General features: G+C 33.2%; 1 protein-coding gene across 1 annotated transcript in view; it reads left to right on the top strand.

Annotated features, from left to right (window-relative positions):
* The window catches only part of LOC134242302 (uncharacterized), a 50,235-nt gene extending 29,423 nt beyond the window's left edge, over positions 1–20,812 (top strand). Inside the window, exons 5-6 of the mRNA XM_062724386.1 lie at positions 20,372–20,480; positions 20,633–20,812. Of these exons, the coding sequence (XP_062580370.1) occupies positions 20,372–20,480; positions 20,633–20,801 (278 nt within the window). The 3' untranslated portion in view covers positions 20,802–20,812. The remainder of the gene's footprint in view (positions 1–20,371; positions 20,481–20,632) is intronic.
* The last annotated feature ends 4,585 nt before the right edge of the window (positions 20,813–25,397 follow it).

Consider the following 25,397-nt stretch of genomic DNA (forward strand, 5'->3'; position numbering starts at 1 on the left):
GGTCTGTCAAGTACGCATCTCACTCCATTGTCCAATTCAAAAACGTACAAAAATCTACAAAATGCTGCCTTGTTCTTCTTTTTTTCTCAAGAAAAGCCTGGGTATCCTCTCGCACCAACTTATCTTAATTTTACACTCGTATTTCAAAATAGTGCCCATCTTCCATATGATGTTCCAATTCCAGTAGGAATGTCAAGAACAGTACGTCAGCCAACAACGTCCATTGACGCTTTTAATTTTCTAGGGGGATAAGCACTTTAAACAGTCTCCAAAAGGCGGCCAAACCTTAAAAAGTTTAATCAACATCCTTGGAAGTTCTATTTTTCTTAAATTTCTTTCGCCACTGGAAAAACAGTATCTAAATGAATTTTCTCTCAGCCTATGCCATTAATATACGCGGTAACGGTAGGGTGATCCCGGTATTTTCACAAAACGTATGACTTGACCAAACTTTAACGTTGTCAAACAACCTTAAGATGAACAATATCTCATCAACTATTAAACTAAATATCTAGTAAAACTTTCACTCGAAGGTATATATAAGATCAAGAAATTGTAATAATGACATAATATCTGTTTAACGAGGGGTGATCAAAAAGTTCACAAACTAATTGAATAACTTCAATAAAAGAAACAATATTTGGTTTCAATGTTGATTATATTTTAAATTAATCCTCTCCAATTTTAATGCACACCAACCACCGTTCTACGCATGCGCGAAGCACGTGATATTGGTGGTCACATGATCCCCTTCGTAGCGTTTTGTCACAAAAGTTGAAAGATTTTTCTGAGTTTTATATTTTTTTTCCAGTTAATTTTTATGACAAGAACAGTTCATTTGTCAGAAATGGTCAAATCTCGGCAATAGAATGGGTGGATAAGAATATTCTTTCCAAAAGTAAGCATGGCGACCATTAAAACACAAATATTCTGTCTCGGGAGATAACTATATTCAGGGTGGATAGAGAAAAGGTGCCTCCTTTTTATCATATCTATTATGTTTAAATTCAAAAGGAAACCACGTCTAAGGTATTTAATAATTAAATTATTGTTCAAATAATCACCTATTTTTCGTCGCCCGCGTGGCGCAGTGGTTAGAGCGTCTGCTCTAGAGTCGCAAAGTAAGGAGTCAATCCTTACGTTGCGGGTTCGAATCCCACTGTGGGACGTGGAGACCGGTCCTACGGATGAGACCGTATAAACCGAGGCCCCGTGTCGCAGTAGGTGCTGGCACGAAAAAGAACCCTCCCTGCTCAATGGCCCTGAGTGCGGAGTATAGGACAAAATTTGCAGCTCTCCACCGGAAAGTGGTGGAGTCTCCATATGAGTGAAAAATTCTCGAGAGGGACCTTGAACAATATACAATCAATCAATCAATCAACTATTTTTCAAAGTGTAAATTGGAGGTCTTTGATAGCAAATTGCTTAATCAAAACACATATCTTTTCAAACTTGTTTTCACTGGGCAAGATGACAAGTATCATTTTTAACTATCTGCCCTCCTTCACTAAAACGATCAATCCAATCATTAATTGAATTTGTAGGAAGTCATTTATCTTAATAAAACTGTATACAGATTATTATATTAAATAATTTGTACAGTCGTTTGTTGAACGAGTTCGACTGAAACAACCATTTTTCGTCAAAAGTGACCTATATAGTGACGTCATTTTCACATTGTGACTTCACAAACAAGGAGAAAAACTTTATTCAGCATATGCTATTTATAGACCTTGTGTATGGCTAGGTGTGTACTGAATTTCATTCTAATCTGAATTGCGATTTTGTAGATATAGAGATAGTTCACGAAATATTTGATCACCCCTCGTATATAACATATAGGGTGGTTTTATTCTCATTTCACGTATCAAGAAATAAAATGATAATAAAAGCGTTGATGTCTCCCCCGCATTTCCAAACATCCGTTTCTATGGCAACAACCATATTGTTACTTTCACAGGTATTTAAACTATTTTTTATTTAAAATATTCAACAAGTGTCTATATTCTCATTTCTAATTTTCAACAAATTACACTTATAAATAAATAAAATATGAAGAAATTCAACGAACTTTTGGATCAATCCTCGTATAATGTATTCTTCTGTATAATTCCACTGAACGCGTCTTTATTGGAGATGTACGTATATATATAGTTGAAAAGCCTAAAAAGAACATTTTTAATGGTTCCTGGTTTAGGAATTTTTGAACGTTTTTTTTTTCTATCAATTTTGATTTACATTAGAATTTCTTTTGTGATACGGTTTCTGTGTGCAAAAAAAAAAAAAGAAAAAAAAACTGGGGGGGGGGGGGGGGGTGTTATCAGGCTTGGCGTAATTCTAATTGTAATGGTAATGAATTGAAATGCATTATATCAACTGAAAAGTATTTACTACGAAATCAAATTTCGATGAAAAAATATTTCTTGAGAGTTTGCTTGATATTGACAGATTGTCATGATAACATGCGTTCTCATTATGTCGTGACATAAAACTTGCCAAGTAGGGTCATAAGCATGCTTTAGACACAATCCAAGGACCTTTCTAAGAACTACTAGTACCTATGTATGTCTTAGTGATTTTTGTACGGTAATGGATAGGGCTTTCATACTTCCCATAATTATGTATTTCTTGTGAGAAGGCCCTTTATTGGATATCAAGAACTTTGACCCTTTGACCTCAACCTTGGAGTTTGATCTACTTTTAAAAAGCAAAATTGACCATTTATAACTTTTAAAGGGTTAGGGCTAGTGCTTTCATACTTAACATATGTTATCCCTGTGACAAGGCCTTTCATTTAATATTTAGACCTTGGACTAATAATAATGAGTAATAAGCAATATATGCCCCCAAATTCAAACTTTGACGGAGTAATATTAAATTATGCTCTAAAACAAGGGAATACATGCTGACTTCAAAGCACTGAATATTTTCATTACCAGTGACTTCATATATTTGAAATGACGTCAGGAATATGACGTTAATTTAAAATTTCCATGATTGCTACAGTCAAATGTCAATAATGCGTCGATATTTGAGTAAAAATCACCGATCGCAGGTCTGATCAGGCTTAATATTTTGTCATTATGTGTAGAATAATAATATGAATTAAATATACAAATATTGTTCCTTAGCAGATCTTAGCTCTATAATTCTTTAGCTAAAATTGTTGGAATTTTGTCCGTTTGTCCCTTTTCTAAAACATAATGCAGAATTCGACTAGTTTGTGACGTCGTAAAACAAAAAAAATTGTCAACAACCTACTTTGAAACTGTAAAATGTTTTGTTAATTTATATTTTTCATGCAATTCAACACATTTGAAGATTTTTCAGAATTTGACTTTTGTGGGGGGTAAAATGGGGGCATCAGTGTTTCACAAGCACATCTTGTTATAAAAAAAAATCTATCGATAAAGCAGTTGAAAATATCATTTCTAATTTTAACTTTTGAGAAAGCTATATACACTAAGAGAAACTGTTTTTTGGACTAAGAGAAAAATATATCATATAAAGATATGCATATTGACACTTTTTCATTATTTTATAACATAGAGTGCGTGCCTTATTTGTCCAGGAAAAATGTTCAAAGACACTGGACTATTTATGAGCAGAAATCAATGTTGTTTACCTACATTTGGGAAAATTAATGGAATTAATTGATTAAATTTCTTACTCTTGGGTCCCATGGAATGCTAAAATATTTAAATCTATTATAAATTATGTAACTAACGATAAATAACAATTTCCTTAATTTTACACCTAAGGACAGATCACTCTAACTGCATAAAACTAACCAATGAATAGAGATCTTTTGTGTGCAGTGTTAAAAGCGTCCTTAAAAAACCTGTCTGAAATATCATTAAACGAAAAAAATGTTTACTCTTCCTTGTTCCCCGAGTAAAATGATGTTTTGAGTAAAATGAGGTATCTACGTATTTTCATAGCAACTCTACTTACAGTCATTGGAGTGTTTGGTAAGTTAACATTGTTTATGTAAGATAACATCAATTGTAAAGAAAAAAAGATAACGAACAGTGATCCACCTAAAAAAACAATAAACAATATATGAAAAGTGTATAGAACAAGGTGGATGTTTGGACTGTAATGTCAGCTTTCAAATCATCCTAATCACCTGAATTCCTTCAGGTAAAAATTTATAATAAGAAGGTTCATGTTGAGGAAGTGCAAAATAATTTTCTTTATTTAATAATGAAAGTTCCTTTTTTACTGTGAGGAAAAAATGAAAAGCGAGGTTATCTAGTTTTTGTGCAATTCTACGTGTGGTTACTCAGTCGTGTAATACATGTATATAGCGATACGTAGGAAAATATAACCATAATGAAGCCATAAACATGTGGTTATTGGATATTCATTCGTGCATATTATTGCACTACTTAAGGAAAAAAGGCAACAGGTTCCTGGGCAGTTTGATTTTGATTTTTACATTGTATACATCGTCATTATATGAGCTTTTAAATTATTTATTTATTTATTTATATAGATGTCATACAAAACATTCAATACAAGGATCTGGAATTGTTTACAAAGAGTTTTTTTTTTAAGATTTAATGTTATTCAGTACAGACAAAGTATATACATGTCGGTGGATGTTTCGTTGTTTGTGTTTGTTTAGTATATTAATAATGTTTTAAACATTTCTTAATTTTTTTTAATATTTTAGGCTCATGCCCAGTGAATTGTAAGTATCTAAATATAACAACCGTATACAATCTATGTAAAACAAAAGATTGATTTTCTACTTTGTAGTTTAAAAATGTAATAAAAATGTCTAATAAAATCTTTTTAATGACATAGTTTGGAAATATCTTAAAGATTTAAATAATATATCTAATCACTTCTGCATAATATAAAATCAACAAAAAGAAGACTTTGTTTTAGTTTATCTAAAGATTTCATACAAATATTTTTAAAAGTATTTTCAAACAACCTGAAACAATCATTCTATATCTCACATCAATTGAATTATTGAATCAAAAGAAGAGAACTCATCAAGTTATTCATATAACAGTTATATTTCTTAAGGAATATATTTGAAATTTTATAATTTTTTGAGATTAAATCAGGTGACCTATTGCTTTCCGTTTTCGTCCGTCGTCGTGCAGTGTGGGTCGTACGACGTGTATTAACATTTGAACATTTTCAGCTTCTTCTCTGCAACCGCTCAACCAATCCTAACCGATTTTGATGTAGAGCTTCTATGGGTAACAGGGAACAAACTTTTTGAATTTCATTGTCCTTCTCTCCCTGGGGCCTTTGGTTGGGGCAGAAACCACTAAAATAAATGCAATATTTAAAAATCTTTATCTTTACTCCAGTACATCAAGCAGTCAAAATTTTGGCATGGTTGTAATAAGCATTGACACTACTAACCCCCCGTTCACACAGAGCTGCGACTCTACGGCGATCATCCCGATCAAGCCACGATCTGAAAATTTTTTGGATCGGGGCAGATCGCAGCCGATCGGTGTCAAAATAGAGCAATTTGTCAAATTCTGGTCTTCGTTACGACCGTACTACGATGTCCCTACGTCAAACGCGCTGCTAACAAGCTTCTACTACGATGTTAAGCAGACCGTTGCCGACAAGCAGCCGTGTTTAGTGCGTTTACGCTACGCTGCCACTACGACATTGAAGACCACACTACGACGCTACACAGACCTAGATGACTGTACCGCGATGACGCTAAGGTGGTGCCGATCATATTACGATTGAATTACGCTTCTTGAACGATTTTGGTGATGATGTAAATATATCTTGAAACTGTAGATTTTTGTAGTACAATTTTAGCGATGATACATATTTTGTGACCGCAGTTTTTTTTCCGGCCTTAACCACATGGTTTAGGGCATTTTCAATTATTATAACGTAACAAGATGTGAAAATGCTCAATTGTAAATGATCATCAAGTATTGTGTCACCCATAACATGTAGTTAACAGATGATGATTGGTCAAATATCAGCGGTATAAGAACAAACTCTTGCCTGATAGGTCGTGATATGATCGGCGTAAGGTCAGTGTAGGTCTTCGTAGGATCTTCAGGCACGTAGAGAGATCGTAGTGAGAAAGTAGTACGAACGTAGAGGGAGCGTTGTATGAGCGTGCTTGTTAGGTTCCTACGCTCTCACGGCGATTTTACTACGATCATGAAGATCTCTATACAATGCTTCCGCGCTGCTTGTACGATTACAGGGCTTCTACTACGCCCTTTTTACGACTTCACCCCGATTTTTGTTGGCCACGATCCCGCTACGCTTGATTTGAACATGTTCAAAATAAGCGTGGTCAGAGCGTAGAGCTCTCCGATCATGAAGACTCTACTGCGATCATACTACGCTTCTGACGACCCCACGACGTTCCTCTTGCGATTTGTCACGATCGGCCACGCTTTTGACCACACTTTGATCGTAGTAGAAGCGGCGTCTATGTGTGAACGGGGGGTAATATAGTTATTGTGTTTTAAATTCAAGACACTTGGTTTAGGTTGACCTATTCAAAGGTTATAGGGAAGAACCGGTTTTTTAAATAAAATTGGCAGTGAACGGGAAATTGCTATAGTCTTAATCTTTTGAAAAGATGTCCGGTGAAAAATGAATTTCCAAACATTTCTGAAAGACTTTCATGATTTTCAACATTAAAGGGTGGCTAAAGGGGGGGGTGTAAAAATAACAATATATCTTATCCTAATTTACCGTACGAATTAGAGCACACTAGCGACCGATACGCTGGTAAAAGAAAATATGTAATATCATCAACACTAACATGCATTTGCTTCATATGGCTATCGTTATTAATGCGCACAGAGGATCTTACCACGAGCAACTAAACAATCAATCAATAACGTTTACGCCAAATACATGTTAACATTTTACTTCGAACACATGGTTCAGGTCAATCTATGAACTTTTCAATGGAGATAAAAAAAAATCCTAGTGAACAAAATACAAAATTCAGAAACTATGAAAGATGTCACGGGCGTTTTAATTTGTAGTTAATTAGAAAACAAGATGTGTTTGTGAAACACTATGCATCCGGTGGCAAAAAATTCTAATAAGCAATTTTTAGCAAATATGTTACGGTCAAGATCACAAAGTAATTGACCTTTTTGGTATTTGAAAGAACTTAATAAGTGGTGTATGTATGCTAAATCAAAAGTCTCTATCTCCTATGGTTCAAAAGTTATGGCGAAAGTTTGAAAGAACTATGGCCACAATATAGCATAGTGGTCACAAGGTCATTGACCTTGGAGTAAGTTGAAAGTGCTTAATTAGTGGAGTATGCAAATCAAATATGAAGTCTCTATCTCTAACGGTTCAAAAGTTATGGCGAAGGTTAAAGTTGTTAATAGACAGACAAACAGACAACAGGAAAACAGATAAGCAGACAAATACACAGACAAGACAAAAAACAATATACGCCCCGAATAAATTCGGGCGCATAAAAATATGTTACAGTGGCTGGAACGTTATTGTTGACAACTTACACGAACGATCACGTTACACGAACGATCCCGCACGATTAACGCACGATTAAACCTGTTACACGAACGATCTTTCACGTTCACGATTCTACACGTTACACGATCTTACATGATTGCCAAGGCAAACGCACGATTCTTCACTTAAAATAGTTCAAAATATTTAGGAATCTGATATTTTCAAAACGAAATACGACTTAATTGATACTTATTTAAGAATTCAAAGAACTATTAGTATTATTTCATAGACTTTGAAGAAAAAAAAAACGGAAAATGATATTTCTGTAACTAAATATATGCAAGACGTAATATTTTACATTAAAATTAATTATTTCCAAGGTAATTCTCCGATAAACAAATCGGATTTTGTTCGTTCTATTAGACGATGTACATGTATGTGGGTCGTATAATTTGATTGAATTGGATATCATGATATGCAGAAAGGGGGATATGATTGAACAAAAATGGCAGCATGGAATGACTTAAATTATAATAACAAATTTTATCCTTATGTTTCCAATGATTCAATGTCTGATAAACTTGAAAATTATTCAACTTTTTTATTTGCAGAAATTTAAAATTAATTAATTACAAATAGGCTCAAGAGATAAACACAGATAATAAAACTCCCGAAAATCATGCCGTGTCCATGTATATTTGCCGACTAACTAGTTATGTAAGCATTGAGAAATGTTTATTTCTTTGTAAAAAAAAAAGAGATATATATTTATTTTCAATGAATTGATTTCAAGATTATCTTGATCACAATAAGAAGTAAATAATAATTAAAATCAGATTTTTCAAAAAAGGCATTAAAGGTCTAAGTACGGTTTATCACAATATTGATCGCGCTATTTGACGAGAACTTAATATTGTACGACTTACTATATTGCTTGTTTACGGGCGATAATTAGTTCGTTCTGCATTCTATTATGTAAATTGCACTTTTTCATTTTATTTGGATTTTAATTAATAAATTAAGAAAATCAAACAAGGGAAATGCTTATATTACAAATTACATTCCGATAAAAACTTACAAAACGAAATTTACACGATTCTAAACGCACGTTCTCGCACGATTTAAAACGCACACGATTGAGTCTGATCCACGAACGATCTCGCATGTTACACGACCGATCACTCACGATACACGAACGATTCTACACGATTGGTTTGTCAACAATAACGTTCCGACCACTGTAAATACAATGTAGTTTGTGTCAAATTCAGAACACCAGCGCTTCAAGGGTTAGGAAAACGAGCAGCATCTCTTATGCATTTAAATGGACAAAACAGTTTTTACATAACTATACTCGTGATCACGTGTTTTTGCCAGGGAATCTATACTTATAATTGTTTTCACTGTTAGTAATAAGTAAAGAAGAAATACAGACGCAAATCGGTTTGCAGTATGACTTTGAGAAACCTAGATTTCCACCACTTATTTAACAAATGAATTGTTTGTCATTGTGAGCATGAAAATAATAGAATTAAAAAATTCTTTAAGTTTGCAAAATGGATGGAAAACTGTTTTTTCTTTTTTTTTTTTTTTTTAGCCTTTCCGATCGCCATAAGATTTTCCTTTCTTTCAAGTGTAAAATTTATGAAGCATCCGTAGTTACCCATAATGCAATACTCATTCAACTGATTCGTCAGTTAAAGTCATGTCGGTACCTCATATGCTGACGCCAAAAAATGTAGTCCCAGTTTCCAAGCAAAAATATTTGTCACGAAAGAAATTTTATTCACGACTTCGGAAAATTGTATCATAGGGAGTACTAATTTAAGTTTGAATGAATTCCAGAGAGGTCGATGGAGTACAGTTCTGTAGATATATGTATATATCTATCTTCGGCCTTCGGAGAGAATGTTTTCTCTAAGCTATTCAACACTGGACCATCTCATTATTTATCCCCAACATAGTTATGACGAGGAAGGATGCCTCTTTCAAATTTCTGAATTTCAGGGCTCCTGTGTCAGAGGGTCTGACGTAAGTGCGGGGTTAAATATTTTTAAAGTGGAAATGCATGAATTCTTTAGAAATCTTTTCCTTTCCTCCTGGATATTATGCCAATGATCTAAGTACATATTTATTATGAAGAAAGGTGCCAAACTGGTTAAAACAGGGCCTCTGGGTCAGAGGTACTGGGGGTACATAGTCTGAAAATGAATATTAATGCTTTGAAATATGCTCTTTGGTGATAATCCACCATAAATGATGAAATAAAACTTATGATAAAATTTCCAAAATATTGAAATGTAGGGTCAGTGGTGTACAACTGGTTGTAGGAAGAATGTATTTCCTCTTTGTAACTCTGCTCTACCTCTGGGTATTAAGTAACCAATGTAAGCATGCTTAGTTTATATTTATGATAAGCAATGACGCCTCTTTCAAAATTGTGAATTTCATGGCCTCAGTTTAAGGGGGTCGACTATAGTTTCCATTGCACAATATTTCGCGCATCACAGTAAAATGAAGAGTATTTACGCGTTTCAATGCAACATTTTTAGCTGAATTATTAAAATAAAACAAAATTAAGAAGTTATAGGCATTAAAATATAATTATAAATTGATATAACTGATTTTTTAACCGATTTTGCAATTGGTAGGTAGGTTGACGTCGTTGCAGTGTGTTTTGGACGTTATGATAATCTGTAGCTCTTAAAGAAAGGGTAATAAATATTTTATTATAAAAGAAAAAGTAATAAACATACGCTCTTGAAATTTAAATATAGAAATTTGAGAATATCTCCAATATTTTTATTATGTTTTCATGTGAATCCATTGTGTATATCATATTTTGTAATACTGTATAAAAATAGTTTAATTTGCTGATGTTTTGCATTTTGAGATGCCCCCTCTGGTAACAAGATGGTAGAATTTTGTGTTTCTTACATATATTGTATAATATAGTATTACTCATCAAATAATATAGTTTGAACAAAATGTTTATTGTGATATTTGTATAATTTGCTAAAAATTGGCAGTTTCCTATATAATCCAATTATAGTAAATGTACCTGTATTTTGAGATGATCCCTCAAAAATACCAGGACGATAGATTTCCCCCAAACTTTGAATGTACACTGAAGTTAATGTTGGTTATAAATGGTATAAAAATGAAGAGTTTTGCTATTGTAGTTTTCATACAATAAAACTATAGTCGGGCCTCTTAAAAATACGAACCAAATTCAATTGTTGGAAAGTTGCTAAATGATAGGTGACCAATAAGGCATGGGGGCCTCTTCTTAATCATACTTGTAAATTATCTCTCAATTTGACTTATTAAAAAAGTTCTGAATTAAGGACAGATGATAAAAACAAACCTTTGTCAAAAATTTTGAAAATGACAACCCTGGTTCAATGAATGAATGAATAAGTTTTACCGCGTAGTTTTTTGAATTTTCTATTCAAAGTTGGTGTCAGAAGGGTAGAATTTTGAAGGTCACAGAAGGTTTAGAATTTCTTTATATTCTAGAAATATATTATTTGCCTTATTTGCAATGAAATTGGGTCAAAATATATCTACCAATCCAAGCATCCGTTTTTGATTTGTATCACCTGTCCTTAACTTCTTAAATAATTCAAAAGAATTTATGAAAAATAAAAGCCCAATTGAGAATTCCTTGATTAGTGGTTGATAACGTATCAAATAGTTTGTTTTGTAGCTTAATGTTTTACTTTTTCAAAGTTGTGGTATGACCATTTGAAAGATACATTCAATCAATAAATTTGTTTTCTAAAATAAAATTTTAAACGATTTTTATGCGAAGTTTAATGGTTCTTCTTTAAATTGTGCATTTATTTGTTTAGTATATTATGCAGGTTTGTCTTAAAATAGTATATAAAACACATATGATAGCCCATGTGCACGTGGTTCAATGGTGAGAGCGTCAACTCTAGAATGGCGAAGTAAAGAGTTACACATATAATTATTATATATAAAAAAAATTGAACGATTGTCGCCACAACATGCTTTTTAATATTTTTATAAACTTATTCTTCTAGTGAATTATACTAAAATCCATTTAGAAAAATAAGCATTGGAATACTTTTTTAAAAGCATTTGAAAACATAATGCAAAAGGGCTACGGACTCTTCTAAAAATAGTATTTTACATACGTGTACCATATATAAATTTTCTTCTGTATTAGCAATGGATTTTTACTACAATAATGAGATTCAATGATCTATAAGTTCTTATCAACTAGTCTAAAGATAACAGGTTGGGGTTTGATCCCAAAACAAAAGAACCAACAAATTACTTAGCAATTTAATACAAAGTGAGACTTTCACTAGGATAATTGAGCTACACAATCTAATTGTCACCGAATTATTAATTGAAATAGAAAGCAAAAGGAAATTTACCTTTGTCCTTTACATACTGTAATATTTTAATTTGCATAATTTATCTTATAAGTTTATCCGTCGACGCCAATGTTTAAAAAGTAGATGTTTTAAATTTTACACCCTATATGAATGTTTTTTTATTCACAAACATTTTGTTCTTTATATTGATTAGTGTTGTCATTTAGAAAAATGAACGCATTTAGTGCAACCTACAGTGAATAAAGAAGCCTTTACTCGAAAAAGTACTCTTAAATTGATACTTTTACATGTAGAATTTTGTCCATACATGTACATGTAGCAAAATACATGTACATGTAGATGGTACAATGCATAAATTCTCGGATGAATCTTCTGCTACACCTACATACAGACGTTCACTGTGGTTTGATGAATCTCTCTGTTACTATGTGTGCAAAATTGTGTAATTCTAAAAGGCATATTAACTTTTTTTTTATTTTACAACAATTTTTATTTTTTTAATTAAAACAATGAATTTGAGGGAAAATAAGGTATCAGATGTATACTACCGTTTCAACCAATTCTCCAGTACAACTCTTCTTGTTTTTATTATTTATTTAATAAATATATTTTCAATTTCCCGTTGTAGCACCAAATATTGTGGTAAACAGTTGTGATGCAATGTCAAAATCTGGAACACAAGTTTATATCGACTTTACAAAGATAAATCAACCGTGTACCTGCATTGTGATCCCGGCGTTTGATGGTGACTTGTTAGTGAGAGCAGATGTTACTGTATCTCCGTGTGATGCATTTGTGAGAATACACAGTTCTTTTCTTTTCGAATGTCAACAGAATGTTGAATCGGCACTTATTAAAGTTATGAAAACACTTCCGTTAAGAGTGGAAGCTGACTACAAACAAGAGAGTTCTCGGAAAATTTTTTATCACTGTCTAAGCTTTCAGGAAAATGGAGGTTAGTGGGTTTTTTTTATTATTTTTTTACTTATTGTACTAGTTAGTGATTTGAAATCTAAGTTTAATAGTTTCTGAGGTATGTTAGGCTACACAAATATATTTTGGATTAGAGAGACATTTTAGAAAGGCGCAAATTAAGCAATTTGTACTTAAAATTAAGCATTTAATTTGATGATAAGTAGCTTTAAACGATTTAATTTTTGCACAAAACAATAACCGTAACCTCTATTTTAATATATAGCGATTTTGAAATTAGAATAAATGTGCACTTTTGAAAACCCTGTAATTATGGAATTACTATCGAACTGCACCCCCGTACATTTTTTTCTTTTCGGTTTAAACATGTTTTTGGTGTTTTTCTAACTTTTCATCTAAATAATAGAGTTATATGAAAATTTGCGAGAGAATATCTGGTGAGTTATTTACTTGCAATATTACAAGTCTCTATCAATGAATATGTGGAGAAAACGAACAGTTTTCAAGGTCAAAAGTCAAACAATTTAAATTTTGGAGCGTGCGATCAGGTACCGTAGGGGAGTAAACATATTTCTCCATATACATGTGTGTTCATAATACAACCCTTTGTCAAATAAATTGTCAACTAATCCAATTACAATTTTCTACTTGCAGATAAATCTAATATCATTTGTAATGGATGCATACAAATGCGGTGTTTTGATCTATATTTTGATGATTGAACTGTCCTTGCACATCCACTGTTTTGGGTTTTTTTTCTTGTTATATTGTGATATACATATAGCCAAATCGGACATATGTTCAGCTGGTTGTTTCTTTATATTCATATACTATAATACTCCGTATTATGATATATTAGCAATACTGATATTTTGAAAGGTCCATTTATGAAAGTTGAACATACAGCATCAAACTTGAATAACATTATATATGTAGATATTTTTTGGATATTTATAAAAAAAAATTGATTGTTTAACACCTTTAATAAATAATTATAATGTTTTAATTTTTAAAGTGAGTCATATTAAAAGATTCATTTTATTTCTGCATCCAACGTCAAAAATATTCACATAGACAAAGCAGTCGTCACAATCTACAAATTTTGTATGTTAGGTTTATATTTCTTCATACATCAATATATCATCAGGAATTCATACAAATTCCATACCACTTAATCTTTACTTTTTTGTGTTTCAAAAGGAGGAAATGGAATATTGAAAGTTGAATGTGGAACATCGACATTTACGAGCACACAATCTTTCACAGACACATCAACAACAACAATGATGCGTCAGAACAGTTCTCAAATATTGCTGACTACAATACCTCCTGATGTTAATACTTTTAAAACAGTAGATACAACAGTCAATCACACTTGCGGTAAGCATTTAAAGTACACGTAAGACAATTTAAAACAATTGGATTTGATCTTTAAGGGGATGAAGGACCTTTAGCTGAAAAAATACCTGTCATTCAATTTTTTTCATATTTTGTATATTTCTTAATATTTAGTATGTCCCACATACCTTAAAGCAGATATTTCAATAGGTTTCTAGATTTATTTCTGAGATATTGGGTGACAAATACTATGCCCCACAGTGTCTGAGCGAGGTTTTGATTCTCCGTATTTCTAGGCCCATTACTCGGTCCATAATAGAATTTTTTCAGCATAGATAAAAAATATGTCAGCGAACATGTGTCTTTTAAAATATTTCAGAGTATGAATAGGGTTATAAATTCGAAAAACAAAATGCTTTTGTCATACTGCATCTGAAGACGGAAAATTACGTTCTTTTTAAGACAACTTAAACGACAAAAAATCAATTTACAAAAAATCCTATGATTCAATATTTGAAAAATTACGTCGAAATGCAAGTTCGTTATGTTATTGATGAACTGCAAAAAATATCGATTGGTGAAGCTGAGCTCAATATTGCACAAGGCATAGTTAAACAAGACATGAGCATGAGAAAAACTTGTCATGTTTACATTTCTCGAGTACGGGAAAACCCTACTATGACGTCACACATTTGCGAAATAAGCTCAGTAAGACATAACTAAAATATATTACCGTCAACAACCATGTAAAAATATTTTTTGTGTTCTGTAATTCATAAAATATCCATCATATACTGATCATGACCCGTTTTTATGATATAATACTACCCGTGTTTTACCTTGTATATAATCTTACTGCACTAAGATCCACTGTGACACCAGCGACTCGTTGGACGCGCAGTGTAGGGAAACAGAAGAGTGGATCAATCTATTTCGTAATTTGAAAATATTTGCAAGAAAGTTTGAATGTATTTTGATATTTTATACAAGATGGTGAATTCAAACAAACAGTCATTTCATTTTCCAAATAATGTGGTTTCAATCTTGTTTTCTACATATTTTGTAAGAGATTATGACGTAATTAAACTGAGTCACGTGACCATACATCCTTCGTCCCCTTAAAAGTGATTTACGTATTACACTGTGATGCTGTCCTATAGAAGTGGTGTTCAAAACTTATGCGGACTTGTTGCACAGAAAAAAAAATATTTGACGAAAAAAAAAACAAATAAAAAGTAACACATGTTATTGAAATAATTTGTTAACTTAAATATGACTTGCAAAATTTCATTTCAAAATGCACCCGGTATCACAACTTCCCATCACTAGTGCGTTCTGAATTAGCATATATCTTGGAGTAATGAGGCAGTGTTGGCGTAATATCTGTGATGTCATTAGCGTCATAAAAATGTACGCTAACATCTTTTAAAAGACCCCCCCCCCCCTTGTGTTTGTTACAAAGTTTCTGTCGCCTTATCCACTCGATTTTTTGTCCAAGAAAGCTACTAAAGAATTAGTTTTATACGGTATTTCAGACCGTCAATATTTTCACGAAGCTTTGATTTCACAACAGGGAAGACTTTAAAGGCCATTGGAGCCAAATCAGGACTTTAAGGAGAATGTTGAACTTTATCGAGACCAAAACGATCAAGCTCTAGCATTATTGATTCAGCTCGATATGCAAGTGCATTATCTCTGGTACAAGATCTTCTCTGCCAAGTTTCTACCTGGCCGTTCTTTCTGTACGGCAGAAGGAGATCTCGTCTAATAACCTGTTAAATTAGATATCAGGTTATATAGTTAAGGGTTACTTGAAATTTACCAGCGATATCCACAAAGAGATAATAGTTTAGAAAAATAAATAAATAATTTGCTAAAAAAAAGTAAAAAAATTTCCCTTATTAAAAAAATTATTGCAACAATTTGAAATACACCTTTTTACATTCAGCCCATTTTTTAATATTATGTATATTTCGTGTTAGTTAATTTGCTCGTGTTTAAAACTGACATTTGAATAATCGTCTGCGTTGATGGTTGGCTCGGACAGCCTGGATCAGTAGCATGCCTTGGATGTCCATCAAGAAAATAATCATATTTTTCCTAGATGAGATTGGCGGACTTTCGCTTTTTGGTGGGGGGGGGGGGAGAAAATTTTCTTTTCCAAGCAGACGATAGCTGCTTTGTCTCATGGTCAAAATAAAAAGCCATGTTTCATTGGTGACAATCCTTTCCAGAAAAGTGTCTCCTTTACTTGCGTGTCGTCTAAGGAAATTCCTGGACATTCGAACACGCTTGGTTTTATCATTTTCGGTCAATAATCAACCTTGCCGAAATCCTGCTCATGTTCAAATTTTCGGTAAAGATTGTATGTACAGTTCCAGTACTAATCCCAACAAGTGATATTTCTTGAACGTCTGTCATTTTCATTCACATTCCTAAGGTTTTCGTCTATAATCATCTTTCGACCTAATCGTGGATCGTCTTCCACCGGGTGTTGCTAAAACGCGGAACGGAAAACGGCGGAACGGAAAGCGGAACGGAACGGAAAACACAAATTTTATCATAAACGATATATCTTGTACACATTCAATCCCCCACTATTAATTACAAGTTGATTTTGTCATGCTCAGTCTCTTATTTACAAAAGTCGCTAATATAGCAGTCACATAGAATCAAATTTGAAAAGGGGGTGGGTAAACGAACTTGAAAAGTATTTGACAAGCAAAAAATACAAAAAGAAGACAATTGTTTGATCCGTACGCAAGCCCGTTGGTGCCACGTATGAAAAATATTTTATCTGGCGGCCGCCACATATATATCTGGCGGCCGCTACTTATTATTTGGCGGCCGCCACATATATATCTGGCGGCCGCCACTTATATATCTGGCGGCCGCCACATAATTTATATGGCGGCCGCCAAATAAATTATTTTGCAAAAAGTGAGTGTTATTGGGTTAAGATGATGGATATTGACACAACCGCTGCTTATTGATAAAAAAGTAAATGACAAAAAACGAATTCTGAAATATTGGAACACCATTCTTGGAAATCCAAAATGCAAAACTACATTTAATTCTCAACCAATCATAGCTTACAGCAAACACCATGATTTATGTCCGTGACCCCTGATGATACTTCTTAATAATCGAAACACTCTACAAATACTTGTATAATTCAAATCAAATATTAATCTGCTCTTTGCAAAAACATATCTATTAGAAGTGTGGATTGGAGTGTTGGTTCATAATAAATCTCTTACAAGTTTGGTTGATTGATGTTGCTATTATAATTTTTACCCTGTATCCACCTTTTAAACCACACATTAAAACATGCGCGCGATTCAGGAAGCCTGGTGTTATCTGGCGGCCGCCATATAAATTATGTGGCGGCCGCCAAATATTATGTAGCGGCCGCCTGATATATAAGTCGCGGCCGCCAGATAAATATTTGGCGGCCGCCAATTAAATAAGTGGCGGCCGCCATATAAATCATGTGGCAGCCGCCAAATATTAAGTGGCCGCCGCCAGATGTTATATAGCGGCCGCCAGATAAATTATGTGGCGGCCGCCAGAAAAATATGTGGCGGCCGCCAGATATTATATAGCGGCCGCCAGAAAAATATGTGGCGGCCGCCATAAAAACTATGTGGCGTCCGCCATATATTAAGTGGCAGCCGCCAGATAAAATATTTTTCGTTAGTGGCACCAACGGGCTTCCGTAGATCCGGGAGGGGGGATAAAACACAAAAAGAAAACAATTGTTTGATTCGGGAGGGGGGATAATTTCCAACTCCCAATATCTTTCAGTACTATTTTTTACACTAACTTACTACATTTATGATATTCACAAAAAGGGTGAGAACTTACGGAAGCCCGTTGGTGCCACGTACGAAAATTATTTAATCTGGCGGCCGCCACTTATTAGTTGGCGACCGCCATTTGTATATCTGGCGGCTGCCAGATAATTATGTGGCGGTCGCCACTTATTATTTGGCGGCCGCCACTTATATATCTGGCGGCCGCCACTTAATATATGGCGGCCGCCACATAATTTTTATGGCGGCCGCCATATAATTTATCTGGCGGCCGCCACATATTTTTCTGGCGGCCGCTATATATTATGTGGCGGCCGCCACATAATTTATCTTGCGGCCGCTATATAACATCTGGCGGCCGCCACTTATTATTTGGCGGTAGCCACATAATTTTTCTGGCGGCCGCCACATATTTAATTGGCGGCCGCCAGATAAATTATGTGGCTACCGCCAAATAATAAGTGGCGGCCGCTACATAATATTTGGCGGCCGCCACATAATTTATATTGCGGCAACCAGGTTACACCTGGCTTCCTGATGCGCGCGCATGTTTTAATGTGTGGTTATAGGTGGATACAGTGTAAAAATATAATAGCAACATCAATCAACCAAACTTGTATGAGATTTATTATGAACCAACACTCAAATCAACACTTCTAGTAGATATGTTTTTGCATAGAGCAGATGAATATTTGATTTAAATATGCAAGTATTTGTAGAGAGTTTCGATTATCAAGAAGTCTCATCAGGGGTCACGGGCATAAATCATGGGGTTTGTTGTAAGCTATGATTGGTTGAGAATTAAAAAAAGTTTTGCATTTTGGATTCCCAAGAATGGTGTTTTAATATTTCAGAATTCGTTTTCTATCATTTACTTTTTTTTATCAATAAGCAGCGGTTGTGTCAACATCCATCTTCTAAATCCAATAACACTCACCTTTAGCAAAATAATTTATGTTGCGGCCGCCAGATAATTAAGTTGCGACCGCCAAATAATAAGTGGCGGCCGCCAGATATATAAGTGGCGGCCGCCAAAAAATAATTGGCGGCCGCCAAATAATAAGTAGCGGCCGCCAGATATATATGTGGCGGCCGCCAAATAATAAATAGCGGCCGCTAGATATATATGTGGCGGCCGCCAAATAATAAGTGGCGGCCGCCAAATAAAATATTTTTCGTACGTGGCACCAACGGGCTTCCGTACAAACCTTTACGGCAAGCTCGAATAAACACCTCTTATACACACTGCATGGTTGTTAAGATTTTATTTTAAAAAAGAGTCTTTGTGGATAGACAAAGTTGTGGTAGATATAATGCAGACTGCAGAATCTTTGCATTCATTGCAGTTAAATTTTGTTTGTTTGCGGCACATATGTGTGCATGTTTTGTTTTTTTTTGGGGGGGGGGGGCTAAATGAATGGCCCCGTAAAAATGAGTTTGTTTTACTGCCCCCCTTTTTGTGTCCAAAGTGTACATAAGGTTTAATAAATCAATTTTTAATGTGGCTGTGGGCCCCTACGCAGACCCGAAACTGCCACCCCCTTTCATGACTCGCGAATTCGAGACTGTGTGCATAATCTGAATAGCATAACTAGTTATTTTTGTCATTTCAGACATTGACATTGGAAACAAATTGAAAGAAGGGGTGGGGGTCAGAAAAAAATTTCCAAAAAACAACAAATTTGACAAGCAAAAAAAGGGGGATATATCGTTTTCCTAAACACGAAAATCCTATTTCGTGTGTGTGGGGGGATTTCTTTCAGTAGCATTTTTTCCACGGAGGGTGTGTATGACTCATGAATATATAATAGTTTACAATTATTTTTATTAGAAATGACTTTTACAACAAGAATATTGCTCTTTTATCTGATTTATATTGAATCTATGTTATTTCTTTGACAAAAAATTTTCCGTTTCCCGTTCCGCTTTCCTTTCCGTTTTCCGTTCTGCGTTTTAGCAACACCCTCTTCCACCGAAGTTCTACCATCTGAAAATATTTGTGCCATTTGAAGACACATAATATTGATATTTATTACACACTTAGTAATTAATACATGTTTTTTGCATATGTGATATGGCTGACATCACAATAGCCGTACAAAAAATTACAATGTTATAATATACATGTACAACCAATCTGATCAGCTCTTCAAAAATACAAAACCTTATAAAAATTTAAGTATTCGATTTTGATACTTGATATATCGTTAAATGTTTCAAACATTCTTGCTAATTTACAAAAAAAGAATGTATCGTTTCAATATTTTTTTAAAAAATATGATTTGGTCTTTCATGACAATTCATGAAGATCGAGCGATTGTATGGTAGGTACCTTTATTCCTTCTTATCTATTTAAGCTGGGTTTTCCCCAAAAAAATGTTTACTTTTTAAACTAATATTTTTTTTTATTTTTGCCTTTCCGTGGATGCAGAGAATAACATATTTTCTTTTCGGTCTTTGAAGTTCAAGAAGGCCCATCAAATCTCCCTTTCCAAATATCTTTGGGGATTTTTGTAATGATAGCATTTGTGTCAGTGATGCTCAACGTACACTTCTTCAATATAATAAGAAGGTAAGTTCAATATTTTATTTAATAATAAACTTCAAATACATTATAAATCCATATTGCAGAATATAGAGAATTTCATCGCAGATTTATTTTGTTTTGATCAAACACAACATTCTACATTAAAAAGAAAAAAAAAAGTAATTATTTCTTACCAGAAATACCACAGCAAAGAATTCATCTAAAGAAAAATTGGATCGGTCTGGTACAAATCAATCAAACGCAGATACGTACACAGAGTTGGAAATGTCAAATGTTGTAACAGCGACCACGGCATCAACAAACCAATATGATTCATTGCAAACTGAAAATCACTACCTAAATTAGTATATTTCTTTGATGCTAGTGCTTACGATTTGCTGTAAATCGTTCAATTTGCTCATAGTTATACTTGAATAAAATTGCTTTGCATTTTTCATTATAACATTTTGTTTGCTACATGTAGAATAAAAGACTAGAAGGTTTCAATCGTAGATATTTTTGACATTTCTCCTGATTCATAGAGCTACAAATCCATATACAATACAAATTAAAATATTGCAAAACATTATATGTTTTATTTGAAAGTATAATAGCAACCTCACTATAGAAAATACTCATGTGAAAACTTGGGAAATTTTGATTTGTAAAACATCAAACTTCATCTTCGGAATTGAGTATATACGTACTTTATGCAAATTGATTTATATTGAGGAATATTAAAAAGATCTCAGTTAAGGACAGATGATACAAACAAGAAGTGGATCCTTAGAAAGATAGATAATTAAGGGCCTATTGTATTGTAAAATATGTGACAAATATATTTCGAAAATACCATTTCATTGTCATTCAAAGTCATTGTAAACTTTCTATGCTCAAAATCAAAACTTCTTCCTGTATCCATCATTTATATCAATTGTTTTAAAATTGTCAAATAGAAAACAGCTGGTCTTCTATATTTTGCTTTAAATCCCAGTCGAGTGTTCTTCTTTATCGGCTTATAATAATTGAACCCAAGTTTACGTTTTCTCTCGACTTTTTATGAATATTAAATGATTTTATTTTTATTTTCAAATGGATACTCTAAAACATTTATGCATTCGCTGTATCTTGTCTTGTGCACCTCAACATATTATCAAGGTTTTTCTTGTTCATACAATCCACTGACGCAGTGTGATGTTTTAGTTGTCGTTAACATCAATCAGAGTTTGTCTATAGCTTATTGATTAAACGGTGCACAGTTCAAATATACAGTGCATTATTCATCTGTAAACCAAAAAAGATAAGGCATGATGTATTTTAGTTATGTATAATTTGAGGCGTTAGTGTGCCAAACATCTACACAGAACAGGTTTTAGGAAGACTTTTTTGGTAGGATTAATCACAATTAATAAATATCGCTAATCCCCGATCATGATTTTATCTGCATTTTTCTTTTTTTTAAGGACAGATGATACAAACAAAATTAGATGCCTTGATTGGTATATATTTTTGGGGCTAATTTAATTGAGAATGATGCAAGCAATAAATTTCTAGAATATAAAGAAACTGTAAACCTTCTATGATGTTCAAAATTCTGTCACTCTGAGACCATCATTATTAATCGATACAAATATTTTTTCACTTTAACTCCCATTTTTGTGAAAACTTTAATAAATATTCAAAAACTACACGGTGAAACTTGTTCATTTTATTGATGAAAACATTACTCAAATTGGTATTTTCAAATTTGTTGAAAAAAGTTTGTTTCTATCACCTGACCTTAAAGGAACTAATACTTTTCAAAACAAAAAAATATATACAAACATACATTTAAAAAGTATCAGGCACATCATCAGGTAGGAATTTTGAGAAGTTTGTAATGGCGTATGGCTCCATTGAAGATCAAAGTATCTTTTCTAGAGCATGATATTCACAGCTGGTTTAGATTAAAAATACACAGGTTTTCCATGTATAATATATTACAGTAATGAAGAAAAAACATAAAACCCTAATTCATTTAAGAATTTTCTAAGTTTAACTTTAATAATTATTCTATTCAGTCGAATTGCGGAGTTGTCAAAGACTTCGTTTTTGATGAAAAATATTGAGATAACGAACAATATTCAAGATCAAAAGCCTTTAAACAATATTAAACAGGAGCAGAGCAAACACAGAATTCTGAATCATCAGAGCTGGGAACAGGTGCCATAGAGGAGTGAGCATCCCATGCCAAAAGGTCACACCCGTCATGTGCTCATTGACATGATCGGGAAATAACATGAATGTCCGTTGTCAATTCAGTGTATAGATAAATGGACTTTCAATAAATATGAAGGTTGTCATCAGCACTTGACAAAATGATAAATTGTGTTTGCTGACAAGGTTATTGAATCGACCAAAAAACTTACGAAATGATGACTTTATTCGAGATTGCTGATATTCTTGTTTCACCAGCTTGTTCGTCAAAATTTACCTCGTTTTAGAAATTGTTCATATATAGAGTATGCGTATCGAATCAAGCGAGAGATATAAACTCCGTATGCAGGTCATGAAAGTATATTGCACCTTAAATAAGGGAAGTTGACGAGAGAAAAATTAAAGTCATCACGTTTATCATAGAGCTTGGTTGTTAGATTTCCATTAATGTTTTAGAATAAAATATCCAAGTATAAAACAGATGTGTCAGACTCTGTGGTATCTTTTATCTCAAGCTCACCAGCATATATCGAATCGACATAAGACAAAATATTGTCAATCAGAAACTAAAGCATTTCTTTTTGACGTCAACATCAGAGTACTTTACCTGTGTAATATCAGAATGTTTTATAACAAAATAAAATTTTCAAATGACCAGTGACCAGGTTAATTAATTTACGAGTTCCATTTTTGCTTGAAAAGCAGCAGTTAATGATTTTAAAAAAACCGGAATTTTTATGGTGGAGAAGGGTTGTGTATCAGGTTGAAAGTTTTTAGCGGTTCTTTTGAAGATGTCTTTTCCCCTTTTTGTCGTGTTTTCTTGACTATATCTATTTATTAAAATTTCATACATGAGATTTTCCGCCCAGAATAAGAAAACAACATCGTCAATGTCAAAATTTCTTCTAACTAACTTGTACACTGTTTTTATTAAAATTAATGTTAAATTCTATTTTGGTTTGTTGTTTCTTACAATTAGATTTTCGAGTTCTAATAGACAATTTACACATTTTACGTTTCAGTACCAAGAGATCTTCGTGTAATTTTCGGAGGTTTTTACTTCGAGAACTCTACATAACGGATCTTTCCTGCCCTAAATATGGCCTTTTTTAATATACTTCTATAACTCAACGACCGCCTAGGCACCTTAAAGACGGCCGGTTCTCTGGATTTTGAAAAAAGTTCACCGGGGCCGTAGAAAATGGCTGAAATATTGAGGATTAAAAAAAGAAAATATCAATTAATGAATAATTCAAAGATATTCAGGTTTCAAGAAAAAATAACAGTAATTTATATTATTTTTAAGGAAATTTAGATGTGATAAAACCCTTTTACCTTTGTATATGATAAAATTTAATCCCAATTCATTGCAGCTTTTTACTATATTCATCCAAAAATTACTGGTGTCTAACAGAGATTTCGGTTTGAAACACCTCCAAACCATTTTTGGTTATTTTAATGGAAGCACTATTTCTATACGGCAAACTTTGCAACTCTGATCCTAATGGTCTCTTTAAATACGTATGCTTGCTACAAAAGTGCATTGTATACTTCAATTGAAACAACTCTTTGCATTACTGCCTTCGATTGAAAATTGCTTACCTATTTTTAACTTGGAAACCGGTCCTTTTTTAATGATGTTTGTATTGATGTATTTTATTTCCTGGTTTGTCCGACTTTCAAATGGAGTATCTGAATGTTTTCATTACAGTTGTGTATTTCTCGGGAGTTCTTGGTAAGTCATTATTTTTTGTGACAAATATCCGTTTACGATTTACAACTTTCAGAACGTAAAATCTGAAAGTTAATTTTAGCCTTCCATAGGAGAATAACTTGGCCTCATTTAAACAGTTGAAGGCAATTTCCTATTAAAACATAGTGAAAACAAGCTAAAAATATCCAAAATTGTCACGTCTGATTACAGAGAAAATGTGGGTATTAATAAACATTTTTTGGTACATGTACGTACTAGTTGGCATTACTTATAAATTATCACTTATATGTTTTTTATTTCTAGTAATTGATTGTTATCGCTTTGTGTGCCCCTTGGCCTTATACTACTTTGTGTCATTGTATTGACAAATCAAATGACGCTATGGATATCACACTGTTAATCCACTCTTTTTACATTAATAAGATTTGAATCCATGGAACTCGTAACAACCACCTCTTGTCCTCCACCTTCTAATTACTTTTCGTAATTCTAACAATTTTAATTTTGGTCGACCTTATCTCTCTCCTGCCCACCTTAAGATACATACATGTAATACATGTACATTGATATTTATTTTTTTTATGGGAGGAATATTTTTTCTCATTTTGATACATGTAGCATGTTAAAATTTTAAAATTGTACATTGAAAATCCAAGAAAAGAAACAAAATAATTATCCTTCTTGTTTTACATTACGTTCCACTATCAACTTAAACAAATTAGGACTTTGAAATTAAATGGCAAATTATTAATAGATGATTGAGGAAGTACAATGTGTAATCAAAATGTGTCAATTTATTAACAATTGAAAACACAATTAAAACATTGAAAAGAAAGAAACACGTATAGCAGATATTATCATAAAGTATGCATTGATTTTAAAGTATGCATGGTACAAAAATATTAACTAAACAGAGTGCGTATTTCAAACCAAAACAAGTGTCAAAGTTGGGACAACATTCGTCCAACAACCAATAAATCATGCTACAAAAATATTCTGTAAACAGAATGTATACACAAACACCCTAAAAATTAAACATTGAATGCGTTTAT

The sequence above is a fragment of the Saccostrea cucullata genome, unplaced genomic scaffold, assembly GCF_032062105.1.
Source record: "Saccostrea cucullata isolate Sc308-1 unplaced genomic scaffold, CSIRO_AGI_Scuc_v1 ctg2550, whole genome shotgun sequence".
Classification (NCBI taxonomy): Eukaryota; Metazoa; Mollusca; class Bivalvia; order Ostreida; family Ostreidae; genus Saccostrea; species Saccostrea cuccullata.